The sequence below is a fragment of the Salvelinus fontinalis genome, chromosome 17 (genome assembly GCF_029448725.1).
Source record: "Salvelinus fontinalis isolate EN_2023a chromosome 17, ASM2944872v1, whole genome shotgun sequence".
NCBI classification, from domain to species: Eukaryota; Metazoa; Chordata; class Actinopteri; order Salmoniformes; family Salmonidae; genus Salvelinus; species Salvelinus fontinalis.
Window position 1 is genome coordinate 815896 of NC_074681.1, and position 12425 is coordinate 828320.

The window sequence follows — 12425 nt, forward strand, 5'->3', positions numbered from 1 at the left end:
ATACACGGGCGCAGACCTGGAATACCTCAGGAGTAAAAAGGTACGCGAGCAGTTCCTAAAATGACCACAAGAGAGCGCTCCAAATTCATCACTGTCAGTGAAGAATAAAAGCCCACTAATTTGGGATTTTTATGAATAAATAACAAAAACATTTGCTATTACATTCGGAAACATACATATTCGTGTCAGATCTATATATAAATATTAAACTAGTCCCAGATTAACGACGTCTCTTGTCTTTGTTTCTTTTTAAAAGGTGAGGGTGTGCGAACTTTCCACTCCAGCCAGTGCCGAGACTTCTGACCAGATTCCATCCTGCGGGGGGAACCATAACTGTGAACCGACCGGGGTGAGGGTGGACAGGGTGCTGCTGTTCCAGGGTCCCCTGGGGGTGGAGGTCATAGGGTCATAGAGGACACACATTGTGAAAACAGACTGACACAATGTGTCCGGGTTCGCGCGCTCAATACTACTTCTTTGAGACGTCAAAGAGACGGTCATTGATGTGGGAAGCTGTTCCTGTTCGAAATGTTCGCCAGGGGTTTATCCTTACCAAAACATTTGGAAAGAGTGTACAAAAACATTCAATTTGTTTAAACATGCACTGATGTCAATGGGAGATTTGAGTAAAAAGGTTCAATTCGTAAAACATTTGTGCGCACAAAAGTGTCACAATTTTCATGGATTTACCTGTAGCCCGAAACTGAACATTTTATAATTAATATTTTATGTGTTATACATTTTTTATAAAATTTTATTTTATTTATGTCATATAACTTATGTGCAGTCTCAACAATCATATAGCGTTTCATTCTATATAGCGTTTCATTCTTTATAGCGTTTCATTCTATATAGTGTTTCATTCTATGAAGCGTTTCATTCTATATAATGTTTCATCCTATATAGCGTTTCATTCTATATAGCGTTTCATTCTATACAGAGTTTCATTCTTTATAGCATTTCATTCTATACAGAGTTTCATTCTATATGGTGTTTCATTCTATACAGAGTTTCATTCTATATAGTGTTTCATTCTATACAGAGTTTCATTCTATATAGTGTTTCATTCTATACAGAGTTTCATTCTATATAGTGTTTCATTCTATACAGAGTTTCATTCTATATAGCGTTTCATTCTATACAGTGTTTCATTCTATACAGAGTTTCATTTTATATAGTGTTTCATTCTAAAAAGTGTTTCATTCTATGTAGTGTTTCATTCTATACAGAGTTTCATTTTATATAGTGTTTCATTCTCTGTAGGGTTTCATTCGAAATAGTGTTTCATTCTATATAGTGTTTCATTCTATATAGTGTTTCATTCTATACAGAGTTTCATTTTATATAGTGTTTCATTCTCTGTAGTGTTTCATTCGAAATAGTGTTTCATTCTATATAGTGTTTCATCCTATATAGCGTTTCATTCTATTTAGTGTTTCATTCTATACAGACTTTCATTCTAAATAGTGTTTCATTCTATACAGAGTTTCATTTTATATAGTGTTTCATTCTCTGTAGTGTTTCATTCTAAATAGTGTTTCATTCTCTGTAGTGTTTCATTCTATATAGTGTTTCATTCTATAGAGTGTTTCATTCTATTAAGTGTTTCATTCTATACAGAGTTTCATTCTATATAGTGTTTCATTCTAAATAGTGGGTCCCCATGATGCTTTACTGTTACTGCTGTCCCCATTACTGCTGTCGCCATTACTGCTGTCCCCATTACTGCTGTCCCCATTACAGTTGTCTCCATTACTGTTGTCCCCATTACTGCTGTCCCCATTACTGCTGTCCCCGTTACTGCTGTCCCCGTTACTGCTGTCCCCGTTACTGCTGTCCCCATTACTGCTGTCCCCATTACTGCTGTCCCCGTTACTGCTGTCCCCATTACTGCTGTCCTCGTTACTGCTGTCCCCGTTACTGCTGTCCCCGTTACTGCTGTCCCCGTTACTGCTGTCCCCATGATGCTTTACTGTTACTGCTGTCCCCATTACTGCTGTCCCCATGATGCTTTACAGTTACTGCTGTCCCCATTACTGCTGTCCCCATTACTGCTGTCCCCATTACTGTTGTCCCCATTACTGCTGTCCCCGTTACTGCTGTCCCCGTTACTGCTGTCCCCGTTACTGCTGTCCCCATTACTGCTGTCCCCGTTACTGCTGTCCCCATTACTGCTGTCCCCGTTACTGCTGTCCCCGTTACTGCTGTCCCCGTTACTGCTGTCCCCATTACTGCTGTCCCCATTACTGCTGTCCCCGTTACTGCTGTCCCCAATACTGCTGTCCCCGTTACTGCTGTCCCCATTACTGCTGTCCCCATTACTGCTGTCCCCGTTACTGTTGTCCCCGTTACTGCTGTCCCCGTTACTGCTGTCCCCATTACTGCTGTCCCCGTTACTGCTGTCCCCATTACAGCTGTCCCCATTACTGCTGTCCCCATTACTGCTGTCCCCATGATGCTTTACTGTTACTGCTGTCCCCGTTACTGCTGTCCCCGTTACTGCTGTCCCCGTTACTGCTGTCCCCATTACTGCTGTCCCCATTACTGCTGTCCCCATTACTGCTGTCCCCATGATGCTTTACTGTTACTGCTGTCCCCGTTACTGCTGTCCCCATTACAGTTGTCCCCATTACTGCTGTCCTCGTTACTGCTGTCCCCGTTACTGCTGTCCCCATTACTGCTGTCCCCATGATGCTTTACTGTTACTGCTGTCCCCGTTACTGCTGTCCCCATTACAGTTGTCCCCATTACTGCTGTCCCCGTTACTGCTGTCCCCGTTACTGCTGTCCCCATTACTGCTGTCCCCGTTACTGCTGTCCCCGTTACTGCTGTCCCCGTTACTGCTGTCCCCATTACTGCTGTCCCCGTTACTGCTGTCCCCATTACTGCTGTCCCCATGATGCTTTACTGTTACTGCTGTCCCCGTTACTGCTGTCCCCATGATGCTTTACTGTTACTGCTGTCCCCATTACTGCTGTCCCCATGATGCTTTACAGTTACTGCTGTCCCCATTACTGCTGTCCCCATTACTGCTGTCCCCATTACTGTTGTCCCCATTACTGCTGTCCCCGTTACTGCTGTCCCCGTTACTGCTGTCCCCGTTACTGCTGTCCCCATTACTGCTGTCCCCGTTACTGCTGTCCCCATTACTGCTGTCCCCGTTACTGCTGTCCCCGTTACTGCTGTCCCCGTTACTGCTGTCCCCGTTACTGCTGTCCCCATTACTGCTGTCCCCATTACTGCTGTCCCCGTTACTGCTGTCCCCAATACTGCTGTCCCCGTTACTGCTGTCCCCATTACTGCTGTCCCCATTACTGCTGTCCCCGTTACTGTTGTCCCCGTTACTGCTGTCCCCGTTACTGCTGTCCCCATTACTGCTGTCCCCGTTACTGCTGTCCCCATTACAGCTGTCCCCATTACTGCTGTCCCCATTACTGCTGTCCCCATGATGCTTTACTGTTACTGCTGTCCCCGTTACTGCTGTCCCCGTTACTGCTGTCCCCGTTACTGCTGTCCCCATTACTGCTGTCCCCATTACTGCTGTCCCCATTACTGCTGTCCCCATGATGCTTTACTGTTACTGCTGTCCCCGTTACTGCTGTCCCCATTACAGTTGTCCCCATTACTGCTGTCCCCATTACTGCTGTCCCCGTTACTGCTGTCCCCATTACTGCTGTCCCCATTACTGCTGTCCCCGTTACTGCTGTCCCCGTTACTGCTGTCCCCTTTACTGCTGTCCCCTTTACTGCTGTCCCCATTACTGCTGTCCCCATGATGCTTTACTGTTACTGCTGTCCCCGTTACTGCTGTCCCCATTACTGCTGTCCCCGTTACTGCTGTCCCCGTTACTGCTGTCCCCATTACTGCTGTCCCCGTTACTGCTGTCCCCGTTACTGCTGTCCCCATTACTGCTGTCCCCATTACTGCTGTCCCCATGATGCTTTACTGTTACTGCTGTCCCCGTTACTGCTGTCCCCATTACTGCTGTCCCCATTACTGCTGTCCCCATTACTGCTGTCCCCGTTACTGCTGTCCCCGTTACTGCTGTCCCCATTACTGCTGTCCCCATTACTGTTGTCCCCATTACTGCTGTCCCCATGATGCTTTACTGTTACTGCTGTCCCCATTACTGCTGTCCCCATTACTGCTGTCCCCATTACTGCTGTCCCCGTTACTGCTGTCACCATGATGCTTTACTGTTACTGCTGTCCCCATGATGCTTTACTGTTACTGCTGTCCCCATTACTGCTTTACATTTTACATTTGAAATCTTTAGCAGACGCTCTTATCCAGAGCAACTTCCACGAGAACTTAGGGTTTAGTGCCTTGCTTAATGGCACAGACAGAGTTTTCACCTAGTCAGCTCAGGGATTCGAACTAGCAACCCTTTAGTTACTGTCCCATCGCTCTTAATCGCTTGGATACCTTTACAGTTACTTTACCATGGCCGATGTTAACAAAGTAACTCTGTCTCTTGCAGCAGGCTCTCAGTGCTAACAGGTTCCTGTGATCCACACGTTTGTTCAACACTGCTGCCGCTGGAAAACAGAAACACACACATCAACACCTTGTAGCTACAATGAGAGTTGTCCAAGCTGACAATAGCATTCCACAACGCTCCTCAGCATTCCTCAGCATTCCACAACATTCATCAACGTTCCTCAACATTCCTCAACGTTCCACAAAGTTCCTCAACTTTCCTCAATGTTCCACAACGTTCCTCAACATTCCTCAACGTTCCACAAAGTTCCTCGACATTCCTCAATGTTCCTCAACATTCCTCAATGTTCCTCAACTTTCCTCAATGTTCTACAACGTTCCTCGACATTCCTCAACGTTCCACAAAGTTCCTGAACATTCCTCAATGTTCCTCAACTTTCCACAATAATCCACAACGTTCCACAAAGTTCCTCAACATTCCTCACCGGCCAGAGCTCTGAGTCCTTGGCAAAGTAACACCAGGCCTCATAAAGTGTCTCAGAGTAGGAGTGCTGATCTAGGATCAGTTTTGCCTTTTAGATTATAACCATTGAACCTGATCCTAGATCAGTTTTGCCTTTTAGATTATAACCATTGAACCTGATCCTAGATCAGTTTTGCCTTTTAGATTATAATCATTGAACCTGGTCCTAGATCAGTTTTGCCTTTTAGATTATAACCATTGAACCTGGTCCTAGATCAGTTTTGCCTTTTAGATTATAACCATTGAACCTGATCCTAGATCAGCACTTCTACATGCAGACTCAGCCCTTAGTTGTTCTGGCTAGTTCCAAGATATGGCTGAATTATAAAGTGATGTACAGTATGGTCATTCATAGCAGGTATTCACAAAGTAAATAGGTTTGAACAGTAAGTCATTAGGCAGCATCAGAATCAGAGCCCCATCAGCATGTCACACTGCTGTCCTCAGCTTAACACTTCCTACCAGTGCCCGTGTTCTTCTGAGATTCAAAAGGGATTATGAAGTATCTCTGTTGATGGAAGTCACATCAGTCCATCAGTCAGTAGCCATTGTCACTGTCTACAACAACAAACAGCCATACTTACAGGCTAGGCTGAGGACACACAGCAGAAGCAGTAGGTAGTGCTGCAGTAGATCCATGGTAATACTCCTTGTGGCTTCTTACAGGTGCTCCTCACACAGAGCAGCTACCTCGGTAGATCCTGACCGAGTGACCTGTTGGTCTCGACACCTTCTGATATTCATATGGGACTGTGCTTTGGTCACAAATGTCACCACCAGCCGGACCCTCTTTCACACCAAAGTGGTGTGTCGCTAAAACGGATCAACTAATCAAATTTCCATTCTGAAATGCCCAAGTTGAGACGGGATGGGGCCTACAAGGAAGGGCTCGTCATTCACTTCAAAGAGATGATCTCTAAAGGACAGAGTTCTCTTTTCACCTCCTTCTGACTGGCTTGTGTATTGATCTGTGGAAGATGCAGTGGTATGTGTGTCCATCCACAGCTAAATTACGTGATTTAAGGAGCTTCAGGCCATGAAAGCGTTGCTCATTCATAGGCATTAATCATCTTTTACCTCGAGGGGGAGGTGTTTAGCACCTGAACGTATTAAAACAGAAACCTGGCTAAAGCACATTAACAGGATCAGCATGGGGCAGAGCTGAGTCTTTAGAGGGGGGAAACACCTTGGTGTTTATTCAACATCAAGCCAGATGGACAGGGTCCTCCCAGGGGCTGGACTCTGTCCCAGGCCAGCCCTCCATGTCCCCATATGGACAGGGTCCTCCCAGGGGTTGGACTCTGTCCCAGGCCAGTCCTCCATGTCCCCATATGGGCAGGGTCCTCCAGGGGCTGGACTCTGTCCCAGGCCAGCCCTCCATGTCCCCATATGGACAGGGTCCTCCCAGGGGCTGGACTCTGTCCCAGGCCAGCCCTCCATGTCCCCATATGGGCAGGGTCCTCCCAGGGGCTGGACTCTGTCCCAGGCCAGCCCTCCATGTCCCCATATGGGCAGGGTCCTCCCAGGGGCTGGACTCTGTCCCAGGCCAGCCCTCCATGTCCCCATATGGGCAGGGTCCTCCCAGGGGCTGGACTCTGTCCCAGGCCAGTCCTCCATGTCTCCAGATGGGCAGGGTCCTCCCAGGGGCTGGACTCTGTCCCAGGCCAGCCCTCCATGTCCCCATATGGACAGGGTCCTCCCAGGGGTTGGACTCTGTCCCAGGCCAGTCCTCCATGTCCCCATATGGGCAGGGTCCTCCCAGGGGCTGGACTCTGTCCCAGGCCAGTCCTCCATGTCCCCAGATGGACAGGGTCCTCCCAGGGGCTGGACTTTGTCCCAGGCCAGTCCTCCATGTCCCCAGATGGACAGGGTCCTCCCAGGGGCTGGACTTTGTCCCAGGCCAGCCCTCCATGTCCCCAGATGGGCAGGGTCCTCCCAGGGGCTGGACTTTGTCCCAGGCCAGCCCTCCATGTCCCCAGATGGGCAGGGTCCTCCCAGGGGCTGGACTCTGTCCCAGGCCAGTCCCCCATGCTCCCAGATGTCTGTAGATAACGAATGCCATTGTAACACAGAAGCTATCTGTAATGTGAAGAGTACCAGAAAATGTTGAATGTTTAGTGATCTCCAGAGTCTAGCATCATTGTAATACATGGGTTGTTCTTCAGAAGTGGTATAAATTGAGGGTTGAAAAAACAGGCACATTTGAATCCTATTCCTCCCAAACTCAGACTATATACCACTCACACACTGTTTGAATCAAGCATTTCGCTACACCCGCAATAACGGCAGGTAGCCTAGCGGTTAGAGTGTTGGGCCAGTAACCAGCAGGTAGCCTAGCGGTTAGAGTGTTGGGCCAGTAACCAGCAGGTAGCCTAGCGGTTAGAGTGTTGGGCCAGTAACCAGCAGGTAGTCTAGTGGTTAGAGTGTTGGGCCAGTAACCAGCAGGTAGCCTAGTGGTTAGAGTGTTGGGCCAGTAACCAGCAGGTAGCCTAGTGGTTAGAGTGTTGGGCCAGTAACCAGCAGGTAGCCTAGTGGTTAGAGCGTTGGGCCAGTAACCAGCAGGTAGCCTAGTGGTTAGAGCGTTGGGCCAGTAACCAGCAGGTAGCCTAGTGGTTAGAGCGTTGGGCCAGTAACCAGCAGGTAGCCTAGTGGTTAGAGTGTTGGGCCAGTAACCAGCAGGTAGCCTAGTGGTTAGAGTGTTGGGCCAGTAACCAGCAGGTAGCCTAGTGGTTAGAGTGTTGGGCCAGTAACCAGCAGGTAGCCTAGTGGTTAGAGTGTTGGGCCAGTAACCAGCAGGTAGCCTAGTGGTTAGAGTGTTGGGCCAAAAACGGCAGGTAGCCTAGCGGTTAGAGTGTTGGGCCAGTAACCAGCAGGTAGCCTAGTGGTTAGAGTGTTGGGCCAGTAACCAGCAGGTAGCCTAGTGGTTAGAGTGTTGGGCCAGTAACCAGCAGGTAGCCTAGTGGTTAGAGTGTTGGGCCAGTAACCAGCAGGTAGCCTAGTGGTTAGAGTGTTGGGCCAGTAACCAGCAGGTAGCCTAGTGGTTAGAGTGTTGGACCACAAACGGCAGGTAGCCTAGTGGTTAGAGTGTTGGGCCAATAACGGCAGGTAGCCTAGCAGTTAGAGTGTTGGGCCAGTAACCGAAAGGTTGTTTGATAATGAATCCCTGAGCTGACAAGGTAAAAATCTGTCATTCTGCCCCTGAACAAGGCAGTTAAACCCAATAGGTTGTCATGGTAAATAGGAAATTGTTCTTAACTGACTTGCCTGGTTAAATCAAATTTAAAAAAATTACATCTGCTACATGTGTATGTGTCCAATAAAATTTCAAATATTTACCTGAATTCCTTACCACCCTACTAAATGTGCCACTACTGACACATAGTGCCGCGTGTGTAATAAAGGGCTTCTAATACAGATTCATTATATACATTTTATTTGCATATCAAGTTAACAACATAGTATATATATTTTTTTCAATACCAGATTTTCAAAACCTTTCAATTGAATTCAGAGAAATATAATCTCTATTGTTCTTTGTAAAATGTTCTGTGTTGATTGTACGATTTTGAAACTTGTTGATTGATTGAATTACATCTAATTCATTTGGTTGTTAGATATTTAAATTAACACATTATACCTATCTATATTTTGGTAAAATAAAGGATTTTTATTGGTTAAAAACTCCATGTTAGTTCAAAAAATATTTATTACGGTAGAAATTCACAGTTAAGATCTCCTTACCTCCAAATAATCCCACATATGCTCTTCATCTTGTTAAACACAATTTAATTAAGCCTCTTAGTCATTCATCAAGTGAGTGTTGTGTCTGAGAATGAGATTACACTGATGATGAATTTGGCCTGGCCTGTATGCGTGCCTGCCACTCTATAACTCTACTGCACGTGTTGGATGGCTCAGGATACCACTGGCCCTGGGATTAACTCTGTTGAGATGTTCAGGATTATCACTGAGCTTCTGCAGAGCACAGTATGAATCCATGAAGCTCATCTACTGTATGTGACTACTGAGTGGCCACTGAGTGAAGACTAGAGTTATATGTTATGTCTAAATTGATGTCAATGTTTGGGCTCTTGGAGGGTTGGATCCCCCCTGCTGGCTATGCATTTTAATACTCTACACTTTTTCCTGAAGTGTGCACTTGTCCACTACCCACATGGTGGTCCTCTGAGTGGCTACAGAGTGACTACAGAGTGACTACAGAGTGACTACAGAGTGACTACAGAGTGATGGCTGAGTGACTAAAGAGTGACTACAGAGTAACTACAGAGTGACTACAGAGTGACTACAAAGTGACTACCGAGTGATGACTGAGTGACTACAGAGTGACTACAGAGTGACTACAGAGTGACTACAGAGTGACGACTGAGTGACTACTGAGTGACTATTGAGTGATGACTGAGTGACTACCGAGTGACTATTGAGTGATGACTGAGTGACTACCGATTGATGACTGAGTGACTACTGAGAGACTACTGAGTGACGACTGAGTGACGACTGAGTGACTATTGAGGGAGTAGTGATGACTGAGGGACTATTGAGGGACTACAGTGGCTACTGAGTGACTACCGAGCACCTATTGAGGGATGACTGAGATACTACCAAGTGACGACTGAGTGACTACTGAGTGACTATTTAGTGATGACTGAGTGACTACCGAGTGACTATTGAGTGATGACTGAGTGACTACCGATTGATGACTGAGTGACTACTGAGCCAGCTGAAGGCTGGTGAGTAACCTCTCTGGACTTGAGGCCTAACACGTCACATGACAGAGCTAGTTCAGAAGCGTTGCTCACCAACATGCAGTGACTGACCTCTGCTAGCCAAACTGGGTCAGTAGTGCTAGACCAGCAAACATGTCCACATTGGCATTATGTGGGCCCAATGCGGGCTAAAATATTGGTTGCCCACATTAGGCCAATCCACCTTTGCTCATCGGCTCCACATTGGCCCTCAAGGCATTTTCCCAGTGTGGCCCAGTATGGCCCAGTGTGGCCCAGTGTGGCCCAGTGTGGCCTAGTATGGCCCAGTGTGGCCCAGTGTGGCCCAGTATGGACCAGTGTGGCCCAGTGTGGCCCAGTATGGCCCAGTGTGGCCCAGTATGGCCCAGTGTGGCCCAGTGTGGCCCAGTATGGCCCAGTGTGGCCCAGTATGGCCCAGTATGGCCCAGTGTGGCCCAGTGTGGCCCAGTGTGGCCCAGTATGGCCCAGTGTGGCCCAGTGTGGCCCAGTATGGCCCAGTATGGCCCAGTGTGGCCCAGTGTGGCCCAGTGTGGGCAGCCCATATCTGGTGAGGGCAGTCCTCCCTGGACAGCTCTCCCACTGGACACAGGCTTCCACCAAAAAATTGACCAAGAAAATAAGAAAAATAAATAAAATAATATATCTTTCGTCTTTCTGAGTTTCATAATGTTCCTTCAATTGACAAGAGGCTGAATGTCTCACACTGGAGAAAGCATCCCAGCGAGCATTTGGACTCCCTTGCCAATTTTTTTTTAGAAAATAATAGCCAATCAGCGTTGATCTAAACTGAGTGAGTTCAGCTGTGAATGGTCCTGGCGCACCAGAAAAAAGTGTCAAGAGAAGCCAGCTTGGATTTGGCTGCACACCAATCACATCACATCAAGAGCAAAATGGCACATGACAGAAAAAAAATAGTTGTGCTGTTGTATTGTTGTCCTCCGGTGGCTAGCTAGCTAGCTAAAATTGGCCCTTGTAAATTAACCATATATTTAGCTAGGGATTTGGACTTGTGGGTTTTACCTAATTCTCCGTACTGGCCAATGATTATAATGCCGATTCTGATCCAACCGTAAATTCATACTTTGTGCCCCTGGCCTGAGAGGATGTGTAGCTAGATGTAGAAGGCCAATGTTAACTAGCTGGGCCATCGTTGCCCATGAAAGGAAGTTAGGCTAGCGAGCAAGCATTTTAGCCAGGTAACCCATGACAACAAAACTGAAGTGTACTGTATGATGTTATAGACCGTTTCATCGACATGAAAGAGAGGAGGATGGCACTGGTGTTTCTCTACCAGTAGGGTGAATCAACACGTTTTTTCTACTTGCGCACGCACGCGCGCACGCACGCACGCACGCACGCACGCACACACACACACACACACACACACACACACACACACACACACACACACACACACACACACACACACACACACACACACACACACACAGAGAGAGAGAAATCAGAACAGTGGACAGCCAAATCATATTTAGTTTACGTTGATTGGACAAATTGTTTTTGGTATCTTTTAGTTGTCACTGTATTAGACTAAGCATAGGTGATTTGATAACGTTGAAGTTTTGCTGGAATAGTGGAGGCAGCTCCTGAACATTTCGGAAACATTAACTTGCTTGATTATGCTGTAGGTCATGTAACTGTTTGTTACACGCAATATGATTTGTGGACTTCACCGGACAGAGGTTGTTATGTGGTTTTGTGATAAAACAAAGGTGTGGTTGAATTTATTCTGCCACTGTGTGTTCTTATCATCTCTGCCTTTAGGCCTATATACAGGTGCATGGTGTCAAGGCAGATGAACTAACAGGTTATAGAGCAAACAACACAATTATCACAACACAGGCTTGGTTTCCCCAGTGATTTCACCCACGCACCACTTCTGGATGTTATGTCTATTATTCACAAAGCCTGTGTGGATAATTTAGCAGAACACCTCTGGACAGGTCTGGCCTTGTCACAGGCCTCAGTTATCATAACAGATACAAATGTAGGATCTTAATTTGATCACCCTGTTGCAGGATAACTTTTTTTCAGGACATTTTAAACTTGTAGTGTTTTTGAGGTTTAAAAGGCTTCTGAAGTTAGTAATTTTCACCTTCTAAATTTCAGAGTTGTTTGTATCAATCCCTACAAAATGTATATTAATCAAATCAAAGTTTATTGGTCGTGTACACAGATATTTGCAGGTGTTGTAGCAGGTGCAGCAAAATGCTTACGTTGCCAGCTCCAACAGGGCAGTAGAATGTCTCCCAAATACAATACTAATACACAAATAATTAAACAAAAAACAAACCAAGAAATAACCATCCAAAAGTACACGTATTACAGTGAGCAGTGTGACAATCCAGAATATAAAACGTGTGGTGTGTATAGACAGTATATCGTTTGGAAAATAAAATGGTATGTATTAGGTATATTAGGATGAGCTATGTGGAGAATACAGTTTTATACATACACAGTCAGCAGACCACAGTGTATAAACAATAGATGGTGATCAGAATTCAATGATTCTGTATACATGGGGCATTATTATAATCCACATGATAAATCACATTTCCTGTTGCATCAGAATTATTTTCCAACTGTAGCAAACGGGTTCAAATTAAGATCCTACATCTGTACATATCTGATTCATACAGCCTGTATGGCTGATGTAGTAGAGGTCGCACATGTATACCAGT

General features: G+C 46.3%; 1 protein-coding gene and 1 pseudogene across 1 annotated transcript; both read right to left on the reverse strand.

The window, feature by feature from the left end:
* Positions 1-209: 209 nt before the first annotated feature.
* Positions 210-2527, reverse strand: LOC129814512 (N66 matrix protein-like). The gene is made up of 3 exons (XM_055867700.1): positions 2017-2527; positions 1676-1972; positions 210-385 (listed from the first exon to the last, which is right to left on the reverse strand). Exons 1-3 carry the CDS (start codon positions 2525-2527, stop codon positions 210-212), a joined length of 984 nt encoding a protein of 327 aa, XP_055723675.1.
* A 441-nt stretch (positions 2528-2968) lies between these two features.
* Positions 2969-4127, reverse strand: LOC129814513 (dentin sialophosphoprotein-like; annotated as a pseudogene).
* Positions 4128-12425: the final 8298 nt, after the last annotated feature.

What these genes read in the sequence shown, in the direction of transcription:
- LOC129814512 (XM_055867700.1), bottom strand. Translation starts at nt 2,527, where the DNA reads ATGGGGACAGCAGTAACGGGGACAGCAGTAACGGGGACAGCAGTAACG. An exon ending in TAATGGGGACAGCAGTAACT is followed by an intron (nt 1,973 to 2,016) that starts GTAAAGCATCAT and finishes CAGCAGTAACAG; the next exon opens with TAAAGCATCATGGGGACAGC. An exon ending in TAATGGGGACAGCAGTAACA is followed by an intron (nt 386 to 1,675) that starts GTAAAGCATCAT and finishes CTCCACCCCCAG; the next exon opens with GGGACCCTGGAACAGCAGCA.